The 22,780-nt window shown below is 43.0% G+C and overlaps 1 protein-coding gene and 1 long non-coding RNA gene across 2 annotated transcripts in view; one reads left to right on the top strand and one right to left on the bottom strand.

Moving 5' to 3' along the window:
- Window positions 1-22,780, top strand: part of RBM20 (RNA binding motif protein 20) — a 344,285-nt gene that overhangs the window by 273,694 nt on the left and 47,811 nt on the right. The window contains exons 8-10 of the mRNA XM_073595898.1: window positions 9,296-9,375; window positions 9,476-10,097; window positions 20,052-20,150. Of these exons, the coding sequence (XP_073451999.1) occupies window positions 9,296-9,375; window positions 9,476-10,097; window positions 20,052-20,150 (801 nt within the window). The remainder of the gene's footprint in view (window positions 1-9,295; window positions 9,376-9,475; window positions 10,098-20,051; window positions 20,151-22,780) is intronic.
- The window catches only part of LOC141105783 (uncharacterized), an 83,645-nt gene that overhangs the window by 43,946 nt on the left and 16,919 nt on the right, over window positions 1-22,780 (bottom strand). The window contains exon 3 of the long non-coding RNA XR_012235648.1: window positions 124-180. This is a non-coding gene — a long non-coding RNA (uncharacterized lncRNA). The remainder of the gene's footprint in view (window positions 1-123; window positions 181-22,780) is intronic.

Raw genomic sequence — 22,780 nt, 5'->3', positions numbered from 1 at the left:
CGAACTCCACAGTTGAATTTTCTTGCAAAAGCTCTGCAGTTCCCAGGCTGATTCCTTCTTGTACCAGACCACATCCATAGCAATTATGTACTCCCCCACTACTACATACAGTACTTTGCTCACCATGAGTCACACTCTTGCCATTAGGTCACCCCCAGAATGGATATTACTTCCAATAGCCTAGAGAGAAAATATACATTTATAATATAAATATATTTTTAGTATAATATATGCATCTTACCCTAAACTATGTATGTACAGTTGTGCTCATAAGTTTACATACCCTGGCAGAATTAATGATTTCTTGGCCATTTTTCATAGAATATGAATGATAACACAAAAGCTTTTCTTTCACTCATGGTTAGTGTTTGGCTGAAGCCATTTATTATCAAATAACTGTGTTTACACTTTTTAAATCATAATGACAACAGAAACTACTCAAATGACCCTGATCAAAAGTTTACATACCCCAGTTCTTAATACCGTGTATTGGCCCCTTTAAGATAAATGACAGCTTGAAGTCTTTTGTGGATGAGGCTCTTTATCTTCTCAGATGGTAAAGCTGCCCGTTCCTTTTTCCAAAAAGCCTCCAGTTCCTGTAAATTCTTGGGCTGTCTTGCATGAACTGTATGTTTGAGATCTCCCCAGAGTGGCTCAATGATATTGAGGTCAATAGACTGAGATGGCCACTCCAGAAGCTTCACTTTATTCTGCTGTAGCCAATGACAGGTCGACTTGGCAATGTGTTTTGGATCATTGTGTTGTTGGAATCTCCAAGTACGCCCCATGCGCAGCTTCCTGCCTCTGAATGCAAATGTTCCTCCAGTATTTTTTGATAACATACTGCATTCATCTTGTCATCAATTTTGACAAAATTTCCTGTGCCTTTGTAGCTCACACATCCCCAAAACATCAGCGATCCACCTCAGTGTTTCACAGTAGGAATGATGTACCTTTTATCATAGGCCTTGTTGACTCCTCTCCAAATATAGTGTTTATGGTTGTGGCTAAAAAGCTCAATTTTGGTCTCATCACTCCAAACGACTTTGTGCCAGAAGGTTTGAGGCTTGTCTCTGTGCTGTTTGGCGTATTGTAAGTGGAATACTTTGTGGCATTTTCGTAGTATTGGCTTTCTTCCGGCGACTCGACCATGCAGCCCATCTTTCTTCAAGTGCCTCCTTATTGTGCATCTTGGAACAGCCACACCACATGTTTTCAGAGAGTCCTGTATTTCACCTGAAGTTATTTGTGGGTTTTTCTTTGCATCCCCAACAATTTTCCAAGCAGTTGTGGCTGAAATTTTAGTTGGTCTACTTGACCGTGGTTTGGTTTCAACAGAACCCCTCATTTTCCACTTCTTGATTAGAGTTTGAACACTGCTGACTGACATTCCCAATTCCTTGGATATATTTTTATATCCCTTTCCTGTTTTATACAGTTCAACTATCTTTTTGTCAGGGCTGGCTCAGCAGGAGCCTTCTCTGAGCTGACCACTCAGCTGTCGGCTAATCGCCAGCTCTCATCTCTCTCCACAGTTAACCAGCTGTTGTGGATCTGCTCGTCAGTCCCGCCTACTTAAAGATCTCACTTCATTCCTGCCTTCGCCTTAGTCACATCACAAGAAACCATCTCTTGCATTCCTGTTTAAAGACTGGCTTTGCTGACATTCCTTCTGGCTCCTTATCCTGCTTGCTGTTCCTCTACTTGGATCCCTGACTTCTGGCCTGGCTGATTACCCGATCTGGTTACTGAACTCTGGCTTGGCTGATTACCCGATCTGGTTACTGAACTCTGGCTATGCTTTGACTACGCTTACTCTTTTTATTTTTATTAATAAACGGGTCTGATTTTACTGTACTTCTGTCTCAGTCTGGTTCATGGTTTCTGACACTTATTCCCGCAGATCCTTTTATAATTATTTTGCTTTCCCCATGACTCAGAATCCAGAAACGTCAGTGCAGCACTGGATGAAAGATGCAAGTGTCTGTCAGGAGTCCAGAAACTCACTGACCTTTTATACATACACTATTTACAAGCAAACAGATCACGGGTGAGGATGGTTACCTTTAATAGCCATTCAAACCCCTTTGTGTCAACTTGTGTGCATGTTATCAGGCCAAAATCACCAGGTATGTAAACTTTTGATCAGGGTCATTTGGGTAGTTTCTGTTGCGACTATGATTTAAAAAGAGTAAACACAGTTGATTGATAATGAATGGCTTCAGCCAAACACTAACCATGAGTGAAAGAAATGTTTTTGTGTTATCATTCATATTCTCTGTAAAATGGCCAAGAAATCATAAATTCTGCCAGGGTGTGTAAACTTATGAGCACAACTGTATCTTACCCTGAACTAAAGCTTGGCCATACATGGATAGAAATTCGGCTGGATCAGCAGGAACCGGACAAATTTTCGATCCATCTATGGCCGTTCCCATTCATGAATAGTTGATCTATCAATTGACTTTTCATGAACGGGCTTGATGGAAAATTTCTGCTCGATCAGTGCATACTGCCAATAGGATCAGTGTCTTCTGACAGTGGGGGAGTCCTGCTGTCAGAATTCGATGACACAGAAGGGGAGGATTTCCCTGTCCACCTTGAATGTGTGGATGGGGAAATCCACTCAGTTTTCTTTTTTGTTTAGCCGGCTGGCTGAATAAAATAAATAAATACAAAACTGAGCCGTGTATGGCCAGCTTAGTTCACATCTTGACCTATGTGAAAATTGCTCTGGCTCAATACTGACACCTCTTGGTATAGTATTGCTTGAGCAGCAAGCGTACTTTTTTGCTCCCCTCATCCATTTCAATAAGCAATTTTTTGGGGGGACATATACACTTTCATGAATTTAAAAAACAAAACAGTAAAGTTAGCTCAATTTTTTTGTATAATGTGAAAGATGATGTTATGCTGAGTAAATAGATACCTAACACGTCATGCTTTAAAATTGCACACACTCGTGGAATAGCGACAAACTACAGTACTTAAAAATGTCCATAGGCAACACTTTAAAAATTCCTATATGTTACCAGTTACAGAGAAGGTCTTGTCCTAGAATTATTGCTTTCGCTGTAACGCAGCAATATGTGTGATCTGAACACCGTTTATGTTTGCGGGCGCGACTTACGTATGCGCTCACTACTGTGCGCGAACATGGAGGGATGGGGCGCTTTGAAATTTTTTTTTTTGTTCTTATTTGTTTTTGTTTTTTACACTGTCCCCTTAATTTTTTTTTTTTTTCTGATCACTTTTATTGCTGTCACAAGGAATGTAATCATCCCTTGTGACAGTAATAGGCAGTGACAGGTACTCTTTATGGAAGGATCTGGGGTCTATAAAACCCCAAAACCCTCCTTTGCGCTTAAAAGCATTCAAAATCTTTTAACCACTTCAATACAGGGCATTTTCACTCCCTTCCTGCCCAGGCCAATTTTCAGTTTTCAGCGCTGTCGCCCTTTGAATGACAATTGCGCGGTCAAGCAACACTGTACCCAAATTTTTTCCTCACAAATAGAGCTTTCTTTTGGTGGTATTTGATCATCTCTGTGGTTTTTATTTTTTGCGCTATAAACAAAAGAAGAACGACAAGTTTGAAAAAAAAAAACACAATATTTTTTTACCTTTTGCTATAATAAATATCCAAATTTAAAAAAAAAAAAAAACTAATTATTTCCTCAGTTTAGTCCAATATGTATTCTTCTACATATGTTTGGTAAAAAAAAAATCAGAATAAGCATATATTTATTGGTTTGCGCAAAAGTTATAGTGTCTACAATATAGGGGATAGTTTTATGGCATTTTTATTATATTTTTTTTTACTAGTAATGGCGGTGATCTGCATTTTTTATCGTGACTGTGACATTGCGGCGGACATATTGGACACTTTTGACACCATTTTGGGACCATTCACATTTATACAGCAATCAGTGCTATAAAAATGCACTGATTACTGTATAAATGTCACTGGCAGGGAAGGGGTTAACACTAGGGGGCGATCAGGGGGTTAAATGTGTTACCTAGGGAGTGATTCTAACTGTAGGGGGAGGGGACTCACAAGGGGAGGAGACCAATCGGTGTTCCCCTGTACTGGGAACACACCATTGGTCTCCTCTCACCTGACAGGACCTGACAATTGCCCGATAACAGAGCAGGACCGTGGATCTGTGTGTGTAAACACACAGATCCACGGTCCTGCTCTGTTATCGGGCAATTGCGGGTGACCGCCGGAAATCACGGCTGCCGGGCACGCGCATCGGCTCTCAAATGATGGGGCGGGCTCACATGCGCTCCCCCCAGACAGCCAGGGAGCCCAGGACGTCATATGATGCCCGCCCAGGATGGGAGATCCCTCCTGCGGACATCATATGAATATGGGCAGGATGTGAAGTTGTTAAATGTTGAAATTTTTTTTAAAAATGGCATCTTTAAGTCTTCTGTAAACCGGAAATGATGTCATGACATCGCTTCCGGGTAACTAGATCCGAGACCCGATCAAATCCAATTTTGGCTTTGTTCAGGTCTCCAGTCAGTTAGCGGACATGCCGGCTGGTCGCTTGGGGGGTGGGGCATACCGTGCGGGGGGGGGGACGACGACATACCCTCCTGCTGCTTGTGATAACGCTTGAGTGGCTTTTAGGCAGCTGCAGGCATCATCCCAGTACAAACAAAATCCTTCAAGCTGAGGTAGCATATTTGTGTTATGTCGGTGTGATTTAAATGTCCTATTCCAGGATAACTACCAATCTTTAAATATATGTAGCAATGTTGTATTCTTCTTATTATTCTTATTATTAATATTATAATACAGGATTTATACAGTGCCAACAATTTTCTAAGCACTTTACAACTTAAAGGGATACAGTAGAGTTACAACACAATTCAATACAAGAGGGTTAAGAGGGCCCTGCTAGGAGGAGGAGGGATAGGAGGTTATGACCTTACAATTTAAAAGGGAGGAGCAAGTGGTACAAATGGTAATAACTTTCAGGAGTGAGTTAAAGGAGAAGGTAGAATTTCAGTTTTTATGTAGCGGCAGGATAGGCTTCCCTGAAGAGATGAGCTTTCGGGTGGACAAAGTAGGAGATAGCCAGACAGATTGGGGTAATGATTTCCAGAGGATGGGAGAGGCTCTAGAGAAGTCCTTGATGTGAGCACAGGAGGAAGAAACAAGGGATTAAAATCGAGATCTTGGAAGGAGCTGAGAGGATGGTTTGGGTGGTATTGTGAGACAAGATTAGTGAAGTAGATGGAGGCAGACTTGTGAATGTCTTTGCATGCTGTTGTTAGTGTTTTTATTTATTTTTTGTTGGGTAATCAGAAGCCAATGGAGGGATTGGCAGAGTGAGTGGAGGACACTAAGTGGTAGGTAAGGTTGATGAGTCTGACTGCAGCATTCATGATAGACTGAAGGGAGCCTATGTAAAGGTAGGCCTTTGAGGAGGAAATTGCAATCATCAAGGCGACAGATAACAAGGAAGTGAATGAGTAGCTTAGTGGTTTCATTGGTTAGGAAGAGGCATATGTTGAAAATGTTACGGAGGTGAAGTCTGCAAAATTTGGACAGTGATTGGATGTGGGGGCTGAAAGGACAAATTAGAGCCCATGATTATACCTAGCACCCTGGCATGAGAGGAGGGACTGATATTTGTACTGATCTTGATGGAAAAATTATGAAAGTGAGGGAAGTATTTTGAGCTCAGTTTTGAAAAGATTTAGTTTTAGTAAGTGGCTGCAATACTCACCTCCTCTCAGGCCCTGTCCTCTGCAGTAAAAATCTTTCTGCCACTAGATGTCCTAAGCCTTGAATGACATCCAGCATCAGCCCTAAAGCAGTAGTAAAGCACTTAACTTTTTTTTTTTGTACCCTGCAAAGTAAAGTCCTAATGTGCTAGTACACATCGCATACTAGCATATTATGTAAAACTTACCTGAAAATGAAGCCTTTCCAGCACCAAGCTGCCACCGCTCCCATCCTCACCCATCTTCCTTCCGGGTTCGCGAACTTCGGCTGTGTGACTGGCTGGAGTCGCGATGGCGTCACTCCCACACATGTGAGCGGGAGCCAGTTTCTGCACAGGGCTCTAAAGGAACAGCCCGGACGGCCGTTTCCTCAGAGCGCATGCATCAGTGATGTCATGGGCTGTATTTATAGTAAATGTCTCCTCAATGAAGCACATTTAGGAGAAACTTACACTACCTATAGGTAAGCCTTATTATGGCTTACCCATAGGTAAAAGTCATGAATGGGAGTTTACTCCCACTTTAAATATGGAGGACATCTTGTGAGTGCAGGGCACTGTGAACCCACACCCTGAGCGGGCATCACATCGGAGCCTTGGCCTCACATACAATGATACAGAGGGTGGTGCAGATGTCATCATGCCAGCACTGCTCTCTGGATTATTGAAGACAACGCAACACTAGAGAAGAAGAGGACCCTGTCCATCATGGAACTGGCTTACAGACATCTGAAAAAGGTAAGGATATATAAAAAAAAAACAACATAAAATACACAGAGGGCAGGCCCCTAAGGGAGTAAGGAGGCTGTTGGGAGCTGGTGGGATGGGGAAGCACTCAGGTTGGCTTTTAATATACCAAAATATTCTCCAAATTGATTTCTGGCCTTTAACTGTTCATGTTAATAGATGCAAAGAGTGACATTTTCCAAGGTTGGGGAATATACATCTGGAAAAAGCAGTATATGTGCGTGACATTTTATCACGCAGTACGTCACCTAAACCACCCAGGTTGTAACATTTCTGTCTTGGAGAAATTTGATGAGCTATACATTTTACCTCAGGGCAGATACAGAGAATAGTAAATCACTGATGGTATTAATAGTGTGAACCTGACACCCTGAAGTTTTCCAGTTTGGTTGTATATATTAAATATGCATTAACTCCTGATGGTCGGTAGGGTTCAGAGTAGACAGCACTGTTTTTAGCTCCTGTGAGCTTGTATTATACCAAATTTGCCAGGAAGGTCTGAGCCTTCTCAAGCATTTCATTCCATGACATGTGCTTGTCTATGGCAGCTGCACACCCCCCTGACCTGCACTTCTCCTGACCTGAGGGATTAGACTGAGCATGGGCTGCTAGGAACTGGGAAAGATACAAGTCATTAATTTGCCAAGATTCAAACTTTTATTAAATGCACTCAGATTTTATTGGAATTTTCTTTTAATACAATAAAAAGATTAATCAAAAAGTGCATTCATGAATATCATTCTTCCTTAGATATTTATGAAATTTATGAAGATATTGAACTTTAACATTGTGCAAAGAACCGTTCTGTACAGCAATGACCACAACCATTTAGTTAGTTGCCCAACACATGTAATAGGCTGCTGTGGTTTGCTGAACTTTGCAAAATGATAAAAAAAATCATAAATGGCCAAACTAGGTGGATCACTTTGTATTTATCTTCACAAGGGTTGTCTGAATCTAAATGAAGGCAGTTTGTGTGAGTAGATTTGTTTGTACAGCAATTGTTGGTTGAGTTAAAATCATTTCTGTATTATAAATTACTTCAAATGCATTTTTTTACTGTGTGAGACACAAAATCGATTTTTTGTTATAATCTTCACAAGTATCAGCATGCCATTATTTACCACTTTTCTGGTGCATCAAGAATTAGCAAGTCATTATTTTGAAACCCCAAGTCTGACTTGTTTTGAGCCTCCAAGAGTTAGTGTATTCCTGTTCTGGGATCCCACAATATGAGTGTATAATTATTTAGGGACCTCCAGGTTTCAGTGTGTCATGAGCCCAGGGTTCCAAGTGTTAGTGTTCAAGAAGAGGGGGGGCAAGGCGCAGGATATGAATCGTCTACCAATAAAAATGAAGTCCAGAATGAAACCAAATGGTTAGGGTTTGGTAGATCTCCATAAAGTGGGGGCACCTCAAAAATTGAGGTAATCTTGAGTAGTCTAGTTACAGTTGTAGCACCAAACAAATGATCCAACCAAGAGTTCAAAAATGATTTATTAGTTCAGTAAGTGGCGATGGAAAGGACAGACATCCAGTGTTTTTTAGGGGCCCAAAGATCTTCCCCTTCCTCAGGGCTTAAGTACAATGAAATGATTAAAGGACACCGTGGTTTATTTGTTTGCTGTATGAAAATTCAGATGTGAGCAGGACCAGTGGATCAAAGAATTAGCAATTACTGATTCTTCGATCCAATGGCATAAACAACTTTTCATACAGTAAACATCTAAAACCTGGTGACCATTACAGCCTTTTCATTATGCTTAAGCCCTGAGAAAGGGGGAGATCTTTGTGTTCCCAAAATGTGTTGGATGTCTTTTGTCTTTTTTATGGTCACTTACTAAACTAAAAAATCATTTCTGGACACATACATTGTTTGACTCTATTTCTAGTGCAACTGTACCAAGCGTCAGCGTGTCATTGGTCGAGGGCTCCAAGTATCAGTGGTGATTTACTAAAACTGGAGCATAGACCAGGGGTCTTCAAACTACGGCCCTCCAGTTGTTCAGGAACTACAATTCCCATCATGCCTAGTCATGTCTGTGAATGTCAGAGTTTTACAATGCCTCATGGGATGTGTACTTCCACAACAGCTGGAGGGCCGTAGTTTAAAGATCCCTGACATAGACAGTGGCTAAGTGGTTATCACTTCCGCCTAGCAACACTAGGGTTGTTGGCTCAAATCTCAACCACAGCACTACCTGCACAGAGTTTGCATGTTCTCCCTGTGCCCGCGTGGGTTTCCTCTGGGCACTCCACACTTCAAAGACATGCTAGTAAGTTTATTGGCTCTGGTCTAAATTGACCCTAGTATGTGTATGTATGAATGTGAGTTAGGGACCTTAGATTGTAAGTTCCATGAGGGCAGGGACTGATGCACCTATCATAACATGTAAAGTGCTGCTTAAATTGATAGTGCTTTAACAGTACTATAATAAATAGTATTAATAAACCAATCAATTTCCAGCTGAACTTAGAAGCTCATAGGTTACCATGCACGTCTGTGCCAGATTTTGAGTGCTTCAGTTTTCATAAATCTTCCCCACTGTGTCGTTGGTGTAGGGCTCCAAGTATAAGTGTGTCATTGGTCTAGCACCTACAAACTTTAGCGTATTATTGTTATGGGACTCCCAAATATCACTGTCATTGTTCCCAAATTTGTAGTAGAAGATTTTGTATGTCCAGAAACATATAAACACAAATGAACATTAGACCATGCATGAGTTTCTAATTAAGAATATATTAGCTTTAAAAAACAATGAGAATTTTTATTGAAAAATACAATTGTTGTGTTGTAATTCTTGTAGAAGCCGGGCAAAACAGTTGATGCCATTATTCATGACCTTCATTCACAGAGGGAAAGAGACGTGTTTCGTGATACAGACAGGTAATATTGATCGTTGGGGGACATGACTTAAGACTGAAGTTGGAATTTAAGTTTTTTTTATGGACATTTCTGTCTTTGATGCGTGTATTCTTACTGACAGACACAGAAATGAAAGGACGAGATCACGCAGTCCAGTGAGCCGCTCTCTGTCTCCGAGGTCCCACACTCCCAGCTTCACATCTTGCAGTTCTTCACACAGTCCCCTAGGACCTTCCAGAGCAGAATGGGGGAATGGCAGAGAGTCTTGGGAGCAGAACTATGGCAGATGGGAAGATGAGCGTGAACAAGGTTCATGGCGAGATAACGGGGAAGAGGAAAGAGACAGGACAGATCACTGGGTCCATGAACGGAGGTATTACTCCAGGCAGATTGATAAGCAAGAGATGGATGATCGTCCTGATGGGTCGAGAGGACACAGGGAGAAATACAGCAATCCTCACTCATCATCCAGACATAAGAGAGGGGATGGTGACTACTACAGGAAGGAGTCCAAGTCAAAATCAGAGACGAAAGCTTCTGATACATCTGGTAAAACCAAGAGGAAAGAAGAGAACAAGTCTCGAGATATGAAGGAAGGTCATACAGAAGATTCTAACAAGAAAGATGGCTCAGAACCAAAACCAATTAAAGAGGTTGAAGCCAGCATCCAACAAAGTGCAGATAAGAAGAATAAGACAACTGAGACAAATGAGGGTGTTAAAGAAGACAAAGATGTTGAAAAGGTAAGCAAAACCTTAATTTGCCTACTGCATGCACTATTTTTTAATATTCAGGAAATAACTTTAATGAAAATCTTTATGCAACAATGTGCACCAAAGCTATAAATATCATGTTCAAATGGGCTTAGTCAATAAGCCAAAACCAAAGTGTTGGTACTGATCTGATGTTAACTTTTACTGTTCTGATTATAGCATGCTGAAATCTGGTTTCTATGAGTCACTGCACTTTACAAAATATAATTACCTCCTTGCACTGTTCTAGAACTTGCGCTGGTCTGTTTCCGAAAACCTGTACCCACAACCCTGCTCATGACCTGCCTCTTAACTTGCTTGTATCTCTAAAATTACCCTAAAATTCATACCTGAAGCATTACCCAAAATCCACTTTTAGCACTGTCGTGTTACCATCTTATAGAGACTCTTGAGCTACAGGAACATTGCTTAATTACAGAGAGAGACTGCTCAGTTATGGATAGAGGCTGCCTTGTTGCAGACAAATACTGCCCAGTTAAAGAGAGAAACTGGTCAGGTACAGAGAGACTCTGGTTACAAAGGAAGACAGCCAAGTTATCTAGAGAGACACTGACAAGTTAGAGTGAAAGACTTAGTTATAGAGATAGACTGCTCTAATAAAGAGAGAGATAGATAGACTGCTCAGTCACTGAGAGAGACTGGTCAGTCCGAGAGAGACCCTACCTAGTTACAGAGACAGAGATTGATGAGTTACATATAGGCACTGCCTAGTAACAGAGAAATACTGTCCTGTTAAACAACAATACTTTTTTTAGTTAGAGAGAGACTGGCCAGTTACAGTAAGTCACTGCCGGATTACAGAGAGATGTGGCCCATTAATAGCGAGAGACTGCTGTGACACGCAAATATAGCTACAGTAGGGGTAACAATGCTTTGCCATACTTCATGGTTTGTGCAGGACATGAATAGTGTAGTGTAGGGCAGAGCATTAATAACAAAGTGTAAGGGGTCAGCTCTGATGGTTTGTCATATGTCTCTGCATTTGTCAATGTTATATGACAGGCAGTACTTCAAACCAGCTTGCATCCTGAAAGAACAAGAAAAAGGAAGTGGACCTCCATTAAAAGCCTTGTGTATATTTATTGAAGTATTCTATGCACAAGCTGATCCACCTGTCTTACGAGCCCCACGTTTCACTGGAGCTTACTTCAGAATAGGCTCCGGACAGAGTGAAATATGTTAGTGCTCATGGGACAAGTGGATCAGCTTGCGCATGGCAAAGTTAGCGACCACCCCATTGTAGCTTTACTGCTACAGGACGGCTGCTCTGCGTAGAATCATGTGTATATACACATGATTCTGCATTTCCCGGTAGGGGGGGCGCGCCCGTCTGGCTGTGCAGTGATTCGTCACAGCAAATACTGGCACCTGGAGATCGGCTCCGAGTCTCACAGAACACAGAGTGTAAACAGCACAGAGCTGTGTTCAGTGATGAGGATGTAGTAAAAGCAGCACATAGCACAAACACATTTTAGGCACACATTTACCCCTTGATTGCCCTAGATGTTAACCCCTTCCTATCCAGTGTCATTAGTGCAGTGACAGATTATTAGCACTGATCACTGTAATAATGGCACTGGTGATGTCAGTGGCAGTTAGTTCCTCCAGCCTCAGTGTCAGATTGACCGCCGCAGTATCACAGTCCCGTTATAAGCCGCTGATCACCGCCATTACTAGTATAAAAATAAATAACTAAAAATTCCAGTATATATCCCATAGTTTGTAGACGCTATAACTTTCACACAAACCCATCAATATACAGTGCCTTGAAAAAGTATTTATACCCCTTGTAATTTTCCAAATTTTGTCATGTTACAACCAGAAACGTAAATGTATTTTATTGGGATTTTATATGATAGACCAACACAAAGTGGCGCATAATTGTGACGTGGAAGGAAAATGATAAATGGTTTTTAAAACTTTTTACAAATAAATATCTGAAAAGTGTGGCGTGCATTTGCATTCAGCCCCCTTTACTCTGATACCCCTAGTGAAACCAATTGCCTTCAGAAGTCACCTAATTAGTAAATAGAGTCCACCTGTGTGTGATTTAATCTCAGTATAAATATAGCTGTTCTGTGAAGCACTCAGAGGTGTGCTAGAGAACCTTAGTGAACAAACAGCATCATGAAGGCCAAGGAACACACCAGACAGGTCAGGGATAAAGTTGTGGAGTTTAAAAAAGGGTTAGGTTATAGAAAAAATCCCAAGCTTTGAACATCTTACGGAGCACTGTTTAATCCAAAATGGGAAGAGTATGGCACAACTGCAAACCTACCGAGACATGGCCGTCAACCTAAACTTACAGGCCGGGCAAGTTGAGCAGTAATCAGAGAAGCAGCCAAGAGGCCCATGGTAACTCTGGAGGAGCTGCAGAGATCCACAGCTCAGGTGGGAGAATCTGTCCACAGGACAACTATTAGTTGTGCACTCCACAAATCTGGCCTTTATAAAAGAGTGGCAAGAAGAAAGCCATTGTTGGAAGAAAGCCATAAGAAGTCCTGTTTGGAATTTGCGAGAAGCCATGTGGGGGACACAGCAAACATGTGGAAGAAGGTGCTGTGGTCAAATGAGACCAAAATTTTACTTTTTGGTCTAAAAGCAAAACACTATGTGTGGCAGAAAACTGACACTTCACATCACCCTGAACACACCACCCCCACCGTGAAACATGGTGGTGGCAGCATCATGTTGTGGGTATGCTATTCATCAGCAGGGACAGGGAAGCTGGTCAGAGTTGATGGGAAGATAGAGCCAAATACAGGGAAATCCAGAAGGACAACGACCCTAAACATACAGCCAGAGCTACAATGGAATGGTTTAGATCAGAGCATATTCATGTGTTAGAATGGCCCAGTCAAAATCCAGACCTAAATCCAATTGAGAATCTGTGGCAAGAATTGAAAATTGCTGTTCACAGACGCTCTCCATCCAAATTGACAGAGCTTAAGCTATTTTGCACAGAAGAATGGGCAAAAAATGTCACTCTCTAGATATGCCAAGCTGGTAGAGACATCCCCAAAAAGACTTGCAGCTGTAATTGCAGTGAAAGGTGGTTCTACAAAGTATTGACTTGGGGGCTGAATACAAATGCACGCCACACTTTTCACATATTTATTTGTAAAAAAATGTGAAAACCACTTATCATTTTCCTTCCACTTTGCAATTATGTGCCACTTTGTGTTCGTCTATCATATACAATCCCAATAAAATACATTTACGTTTTTGGTTGTGACAAAATGTGGAAAATGTCAAGAGGTATGAATACTTTTGCAAGGCACTGTATAATTATTGGGATTTTGAGATTTGATGTTTTTTTTTATTATTGTATATGTTTTATATCAGAAAGTAAAAAATATTGTTTTGGTTTTTTTTTCAAAATGGTCAGTCTTTTTTCTTATATATAATAAAAAAACCATAGGTGATCAAACACCACCAAAAGAAAGCTTTATTTTTGTGGGGGGATATAAGTTTCATTTGGGTACAGAGTTTCATGACCACGCAAATGTCAGTTATAGTAGTGCAGCGCTGCATAGCGAAAAATGGCCTGGTCATGAAGGGGGGGTAAATTTTCCAGAGGACAAGTGGATAATAAATATACACAAATCTTTTAATGAATAAAAAGAAAGGGGGATTCCCCTGTATCCTCGCCAGCTTCCCTATTTATAGATACGTAGAAAACACTCTCAAAGGAATATGGTATAGGCATTCCTTTGTCACATGAACACCACCCGTTTTTGCTCCCCAGTGACATTTAATATCTAGATTTCCCTGGTCTTTGGGTTATCAATACCTGACATTTTTTTGGGGATTGCTGTAGCTTGGCAAAATTACTTTTTTCTCTCCCTCCTCATTATCTTGAGGCAGTCCCAGTGTCTGCCTATTGATGGACTGAGTCTTGAGGTGGAGACCGCTTATTCCCGCTGTGTTGGAGGTTTACATTGATATGGTGGCACCAAGGCTATGAAACCCCATAATGGTCTAATTCCTGTTACTTATCTGCTATATTTTACTGTACTGTCTGTAGTTTTACCCCTGAGAAAGGGGCCCATGTCTCTGAAATGCATAGGATACTCGTATATTCTGCAGACTGTGCAAAGTAATTCAATTAAGTGTTCACTATTGTATCATTTTGTGTTGAAATATTGGAATTTGTATGTATTTTTACCTTTTTTTTTTACCTTTTATGATATAATTACAAAAACCAAGTTAGACTTACCGGTAACTTGTTTTCCAGAAGTATTTCAGGACAGCACCTGAGAGATGGTGACTCCTCCCACTAGACCAGAGGAAACACCTTCTTCCTCCAGAACTTTAAAGGGAGGCACCTCCCTACCATACCTCTGTTGTAGAAGAGAACCTCCGGCCCCGGCTGGAACACAAAAACACATACGTTAGTCATAGCATAGTATATTAAATACAATAGGGCGGGATGTTGCTGTCCTGAAAGATTTCTGGAAAACAAGTTACAGGTAAGTCTAACTTGGTTTTTACCCAAGGCGTCTTTCAGGACATCAGCTGAGAGGATAACAGAGACTTACCCCCTTAGGGTGGGACAACAGCTTGCAGGACCTTTCTGCCAAACGCCTGATTGCTAGCAGATGTGAGGTCCAGCCTGTAATGTTTCACGAATGTGTGAAAACTTGACCATGTTGCTGCCTTGCAAATTTGTTCAGGGGTGGCACCAGCTCTCTCTGCCCAAGTGACCGCCAGTGCTCTAGTTGAGTGTGCACAAATTCCTGCTGGTGGAGACAGACCTGCATGCGAATAAGCCTATGAAATGGATAATTTCAGCCATCTTGCTAAAGAAACTTTAGAAGCCTGGCAACCTTTTCTGTTGCCTGAAAATAGCACAAATAGTGAATCTAAACATCTAAAGAGCTTTGTCCTTTCCAAGTAACACAACAAAGTCCTCTTGACATCCAACATGTGGAAAAAAGTCTCCTTCTCCCCTGTTGGGTTAGGGCAGAAGGTTGGAAGTACAATGTCTTGAGCACGATTCTGCACTGAAGCTACCTTCGGTAAGAATTTGGGGTCTGTCCTAAGTATAACTCTATCTGGAAAAATAGACAAATAAGGTTCCTTAATTGATAGAGCGTTTAGCTCACTGATCCTGCGTGCAGAGACAATGGCAATCAGAAACACGGTCTTAAAAGGGAGATATCTGGGAGGCGCTTCTTCCAAAGGCTCAAAGGGACTCTTTGTTAGAGACTGCAGGACTACCAACAGATCCCATTTAGGGAAAGACTTAAGTGGTGCTGGTCTAGACCTCGTAAGAGCCTTTAAAAAATCTGATTACCAGCGGGTTCGAGGCCACAGATTTTTCTAGGAACATTGCTAGCGCAGAAACCTGCACCTTCAGGGTACTAACCGCTAGCCCCTTGTCAGTTCCATTTTGTAAAAATTCTAGAATGGAAACAAGACTCCCTGGGTCCTGGGCAGACTAATTATACCATGTATTGTAAAACTTCCAGACCTTGGAATAAAATGTCCCTTGTCACCTTTTTCCTACTTGACATTAGTGTTGTACTCAACCAGTTGGAAAACCCCTTGCTTCTTAGGAGCTGCTCCTCAGATACCAAGCTGTGAGCACCAGAGTGGCCACCTCTGGATGATTTACCAGGCCTTGTAACAAGAGATCATGCCTGAGGGGTAGATGCCAATCAGGTGTGACCGCTATTCTCAGAACGGTTGAAAACCAGGCCCTTCTTGGCCAAAAGGGCATGATTAGGATGACTGGTACCAACTCCTTCTGAATTTTCCTTAATATTAACGGAATTAACTAGAATGGGGGGAAAGCGTAGCACAGATGGAATTTTCATGGATACGCCAAAGCATCTTTTCCTAGTGATTGTTTAGGGCAAAGAATTGTGGAACCTCAGCATTCTCCTTTGAGGCGAACAGGTCCACCTCTGGCTGCCCCCATTTTTCGGCAATCATAGTGAAAACCTCTGGGTTCAGTGACCATTCTGCTTCTTGAATGGGGTTCCTGCTCAGGAAATCCGCTACCCTGTTCAGGGTCCCTTTTAGGTGGACTGCTGATAGAGACAGCAAGTGTCCCTCTGCCCATCAAAGAATTTCCATGGCTAGTATTTGCAGTAACCTGCTCCTTGTACCCCCCCACCTATATAAGCCACTGCCGTGGCATTGTCCGTTAATATCTGAACATGCTGAGAGTGAAGATCCTGAGCAAAAGCCTTTAAAGATAAGGACCTTGTTGCCTCCTTCTTGGACCAGCTTCCCTGAGTGAAACTCTTTCCTAGGTGGGCCCCCCCAACCTCAGGAACTGGCATCGGTTGTCAGTCTTTTCTCGACCAGAAACCCTAGAACTAAACCCTCCGATAGGGTATCCTGCCTCTTCCACCACCATAGTGATCTCTTCACCTGAGTTGGAATTTTTACCTCTGTTTCTAGGGATTCCAATTTGTGATCCCATAATCTCAGGAGAAAAGCCTGCAGGCAACTGAAGTGTAGTCTTGCTCACTGAACAGCCGGCATTGATGAAGTCAGAACACCCAAAGCTGACATAACCTGTCTTACCGTCAGCTTCTGGTTGGTCTGTGGTAACGACACCGTATCGTGAATCTTGTCCTTCTTCTCTAAGGGAAGAAAGATCCTCTGATCCACAAAATTGATTAGATAACCTAGAAACCGAATCTCCTGAGATGGGACTAGGAAAGATATTTAGAAGTTTAAAATCCACCCCAGAGACTCCAAATGGCTGCGTGCTCTGCCTAAATTGCTCTGCAATTCCTCCCTTGAGGGGGTGAAAAATAGCAGATCGTCTAAATAAGGAATTACTGTAATTCCCTGAAGACGAAGTGGAGCTAAGGCTTCTGCATCACCTTGGTGAAAATTCGGGGTGAGGATGATAGACCGAAGGGTAAGGCCCTGAATTGTAGATGATGAATCTTGCCTTCCATCCTTACCGCCAACCTGAGATACCTCTGGGACTGGGGTGAGATTGGAATATGCAGATATTCATCCTTTAAATCTATTGACGCCATGAAGCAACATGGAGTCAGTAGATTTCTGACTGAGAAAATTGAGTCCATCTTGAACTTTCTGTATTTGATGGATTCGTTTAGAGGTTTTACCAGGAAGATATGGGTATAGAACCCCTCCTGCCGTTCTTTTAGTGGCACTTGGATTACTACACCCTGCTGCCTCTAGAGAGAACTTCATGGCCAGGGCCCTTACTGGATCTCGTGGGGTATTTGTTATCAGAAAACTTTTTGGGGGGCTTCTGGAAAACTCAAGAGTGTAGCCCTGCGAGAGAGTGGTCAGAATAAACTGATTTGAAGTTATCCCTGACCACTGCGGAAGAAACTCTCGTAATCTTCCTCCCACCCGCAGGGATGAGTCATTGTGATTTCTCGGCCTGTGTAGGAGGATGGAAGAGAATTCTGCCTTTACCTCTCGCTTTTTGTGCGGACCAATTTTTCCTCCTCCCCTGAAACTTGCTGTCTTGCTCCTGAGCTTTTTGAGGTAGAAAAAGACATTTTGGGACCTGCTTTTTCTTTTTAACCAGGAAGGGCCTCTTTTTATCAGCAGTTATGTCTAGGATATTACCTAGATCAAGGCCAAAAAGAAGGTCACCCAAAAAGGGAATCCCACAAAGCTTGCTTTTTGACACTGTATCACCTGGCCAGGTATTTAGCCATAAAGCTCTTCTTGCAGCATTTGTCAAAGCTGCTGATCTAGCTGACATTTTAATTGCTTCAGCCGAGGCATCTGCAATATAAGCAACTGCAGAGATCAGGGTAGGAAAAGAATCTAAAATCTCCTGTTAGGGGAATCTTCTTAATTGGTTCACCCAGTATTCCAGATTCCTGGCTACACATGTTGTGGCCATTACTGGCTTCAAATTGCTCATGACTGATTGCCACGATCTCTTGAGCAAAAGATCCATGCGTTTGTCCATTGAATCCTTCAGAACCCCCATGTCTTCAAAAGACAGGTCTGTGGATCTTGAGACCTGGGAGAAGGCAGCATCCAACTTGGTCACCTTATTCCACACTGTAGAAGGGTCCTCCTCAAAAGGAAAACACCTTTTGTGGGCTTTGGAAAAAAAGGGTTTTCTCTCTGGATCCTGCCATTCTTTTTTAATGGCGCCAGAAATGACCGAATGGACCGGGAATGTCCACTTCTTAGGCTCGTTAAACCTGCATACATGCGGTCATGAAGAGATAATTGATTCTTTTCTTCACTTAAGCCAAGCATAATATGAATAGCTTTAAGGAGCCCATCTACCTCTTCTAGGGATAGCTTAAATTTGGAGGGGGCCACCTCAGCCTCCTCACCCTCCTCTTCCGAGTCTTTAAGGGAAGGAGTAGGGGACTGCTCTTCCCTGCTTGAAGGGTCTTCAGGTAGAGCTTCCACCACCGGGATAGAAAGGGAACCATGGGAAGACTCTGAAGTGGATGGCTGACTAGCAGCTGGATTAACTAAAGAGTCACGAAAAGTTTGAATCGTGGCATATAGTTCCTTCTTTACAGAGGCAACCAGGTCATCACAAACAGAAGCTGATTCCTCCTTGACTAAAGAAGTGATGCAAGCACTGCACAGGGCTTTTTTCCAGTTCTCTCCCATTTTGGCTCTGCAAGAAGGACATCTCTTTTTTGGGTCAGAGCTTTTAGCCAAAAGGGGAAAAAAAACAGGGGACCTTTTAGTGAGACCCAGTCTCTGCTTTAAAAAGGACCGCCACACAGGTGCACTAAGAAGAAACCAGTCAGCCTCTAGTGCCCAGACAGGCCCCTTGCCACTAGGGAGAAAGAAAAAAGGAAAGAGAACAAAACCACAGGTAAGAGAAAAAGGCAGACTTTCACCGCTGTCTCCTACCTGAGCCTTGCTGGTGCCTGTGCCCGTCCCCACTGCTGCAGACGCCGACTCTTCCATAGCAGGTATGCAGCTTTCGACTCGTGGCTTCACATGCCGATTCCGGACTCTCATAGTGCCTCTGCACCGGACCAGAAGCGAAAATAGGTGCCAGCTCCTGTCCTCCCGCCTCTCCCCTGCATCCACGCCGGAAATTACGTTTTCGGTGACCCGCTCTGTCACTTCTGGCGTGACCGCAGGAAAATACAGCGGCGACTCACGCGCGCCGCCACTTCCTGTGACTGTGCAGGCCACCAAATCTACGGCTCTCACCGAGCACCAGGAGGGGAAGAGGAGCCCGATTACTACCACTGCAGATGCCTGGGTAGGACGGGAGGGAAGTGGGTCTCTAGCGGAGGAAAAAAGAGAAGGAAGCCCTGTCTCTCAGGAGCACCCAAGAGATCTTGACTCCCCTCCCAAAGGAAACACAAAAAACTGAGGTATGGTAGGGAGGTGCCTCCCTTTAAAGTTCTGGAGGAAGAAGGTGTTTCCTATGGTCCAGTGGGAGCAGTCACTATCTCTCAGGTGCTGTCCTGAAAGACGCCTTGGGAAAAATAATATTTTTAACTTTTTATACTGTCCAACTTGCCTTTAAAGTCCCATTAAATGGGGGGAGTGCTTTCTATGACGCTTTTAATGGAGAATGGTTTTCTTTGTTTTGATGCTTGAGAGTTGACTTAATGGAGTGGCCAACGACGATGAAGGCCTGCACCCAGAGTCAGTGGAGTGAGGGGGAGGTGTACCAGTATCAGGACTGAATACTTTTGAATGCACAGCTTGCTTCCTGATTTATTTATTTTTAACTGTCCCAGATCTACTTTGCACTATGAACATTGTTACACTAATGCTGCCCATACATTTGGCAGTTTGGTTAACAGATTTTTAGCTATCAATTTTCAATCATTGCAATACGCCACCATCAGTTTCAGTTGATTTCCAGTAGAGTGCCAAAATAATTGAAATTGTGGTTAAACTGTAAATTAAATAAAAAAGAAAGAAAAGATGTTTATGTCTCTGGATCACTGATCATCTGATGCGTGTTTTCAGCCTGGAGTCACTGAAGAGGAAATGAACCATAACTCCGTACCCAATAAAGCTGAGGGTGAACCGGAAGAGCCAGATATTGAACCTGTGATCAAGCACAAAGTAAGTACAGCACAATTTAAGGCTCGGTTTTGGCTTCTTGTGTTTGGCGATCACAGGCCCAACTCACCAGCTCTAGAAAAGCGAGACTGGCTTGTGAAAACTGGTGCAAGTGAAGAATATAGCAATGTCTCCTAAAACAACCAAAGAGATGCTAACTTGTGTTTTCTATTCAAGAAGCTGAAAATACTCTCTGTAGCTGCTATAGGCAATGCCTCTAGTTTACTTTGCTCTGGGTTACATCAGCCAGTCATGTTGCCCTTACAGAAACATGATTTAGGTGATAGCAACAAAATATATGCCCATCAACTACCGATATCAATGGGGTGGGAGCTGTGTTTGCCTGCTTCTTTTTTTAACTGAGCGTGTTAAAGGCTGGAAAAAAATTGCTTCCATGAACCATAATTACTGTGTCACTTTGCTCCACCCACTGCGATCTTAGAAAACAGTTCTAGATGTCTGGTTTAGGATATGTAAAATTTCCATATCAGCAATTCTTTCCAGCTTCAGAGATTGAACATTGTTGAAGTTATTGTAAAGCTTAGTTTTTTTAAATAATAAACATGATATACTTACCTGCTCTGTGCAAGGGTTTTGCACAGAGTGGCCCCGATCCTACTTTTCTGGGGTTCCCCCGTGACGCTCCTGGCTCCTCCTCTTCTTGAGTGCCCCCACAGAGAGCCGCATTCCATGGGGGCACTCGTGCAGGTGTGCTCCCGAATCCTATTGCTGTGTCTATTGACACAGACAGCAGAACTCAGCCCCACCCCCCCCCGTGTCACTGGATTTGATTGACAGCAGCGGGAGCCAATGGCTCCTGCTGCTATAAAGCTATCCAATGGGGACACGAGACAGTGGCTGGAGCTGCTATGCTCATCTTTGCCGCTGGAACGATCGGGCTCAGGTAAGAAAAAGGGGGGTCTGGGGGGGTGCTGCAGCACTGAAGGGTTTTTCACCTTAGTGCATAGAAAAAAAAAATGCAGCACATCTCTGCACATGTCTGGTGTGAATTTCAGGTCCATTTTCACTGCAAATTTCCAAAGCAGCTGTTCAGCGGTTCAGCTGTGATTTCAGATACAGTTCAGATGCCAATTTTAGGAGTGGGCGGCCTTCAGCATTTTTAATAATAGCTGGTTGTTAAGGAGCAGCCCAGGAAGCTGGCTGCCGCATTTTTAACCACTGATGACTCATCAGCTGTCAGAGGGTTTCCTGCTGACAGTAGAATGTAAACCGAAGAATTTTAAGTTTGAGAAAAGAACTGTGTGGGGGTCCCCCAATCCATACCAGGCCCTTCGGGTCTGGTGTGGGTTTTTAGGGGAACCCTACGCAACAATACAGAAAAAAAAGTCTTGGGGTCCAACAAAATCCATACTCAAAATCGAACATGCAGCCTGGCAGACCAGGAAAGGATGGGATGAGCGAGTGCCCCCCTCCTGAACCATAGCAGGCCACATACCCTCAACATACCCCCCCCCCCAAAGCACCTTGTCCCCATGTTGATGTGGACAAGGGCCCCTTCCCCACAACCCTGGCCGGTGGTTGTGTGGGGCTTATCGCATTCTGAAAGCCCCCTTCGATAAGGGGGCCCCCAGATCCCACTCCCCCCATGTGAATGAGTAACTCATTCACTAAAAAAATTGTCAAAAATAAATAAAACCACAGAGACAGTTTTTGACATGTCCTTTATTAAAAAAACAAAACAAAAACAATGTCCCCCAGTGTAGATCCAGTGCCAATCACGATGAATGTTGCTGCAACCTTAAAAAAAAAAATTAAGAAAGAAATCTCTGTACCATTCGTTGGCTCCAGCCGTCTGACAGTTCTTAAATAACTAAGGGACGGAGCCATCCGGCGACGTCACCGGGGTGGCCACGCTCCCTTGTGACGTCCTCGACTGGTGCAATTTGGGTCGATAATGTCACAAGGGGCGGGGCCATCAGGTTATTTAACAACTGTCACACAGTAGAGCTGTCAGACAGCGAGTATAGAGCTTTTTTTGGGGGGGGTCGAGGCGGCATTCATCGCGATTGATGCTGGATCTGCAAAGGGGGACATTGTTTTTGTTTTTTTAAATAAACGAATTGTCAAAAACTGGTCTATGCTTTTATTTATTTTTAAACTTTTTTTGGGTGAATTAGTAGGGGTACAATGCACCCCATATTCATTCACATAGAGATGGGGTCGGGATCTGGGGGCCCCTTTGTTAAAGGGGGCCTCCAGATTCCGATAAGCCGCCTACCTGTAGACCCCCACAACCACTGGCCAGGGTTGTGGGGAAGAGGCCCTTGTCCCCATTAACATGGATAGTATGAATTTGGGGGGGGGGGCTCACACTGTTTTTTTTCTCAGTTCGTGTTCAACTCATGAGATGTGCGATTCAGAAACGTTCCCATAGAAGACAATGATCCTGGAATTCGCATTTAAGGTGCACTGCAGTGCTCAGAAAACGCACAAGACTCTTTAAAGTCGCACTTCCGCTGCACCCCAGATATGTGGACTGGCTCAATCAGATGCAGTTGAAAATGCATCCAATTCGCATATATGTGAACCAAGCCTAAAAGGTCAACTCCACTTTTGTTGAGAAAAAAGCAATTCTCTCTGGGTGATTCATGTACATTGCATTTATTTTAACA

Source organism: Aquarana catesbeiana, linkage group LG08, assembly GCF_042186555.1.
Source record: "Aquarana catesbeiana isolate 2022-GZ linkage group LG08, ASM4218655v1, whole genome shotgun sequence".
NCBI classification, from domain to species: Eukaryota; Metazoa; Chordata; class Amphibia; order Anura; family Ranidae; genus Aquarana; species Aquarana catesbeiana.
The sequence above is the reverse complement of the archived record's forward strand: the minus strand, read 5'-3'. Positions and strand labels throughout refer to the sequence as shown.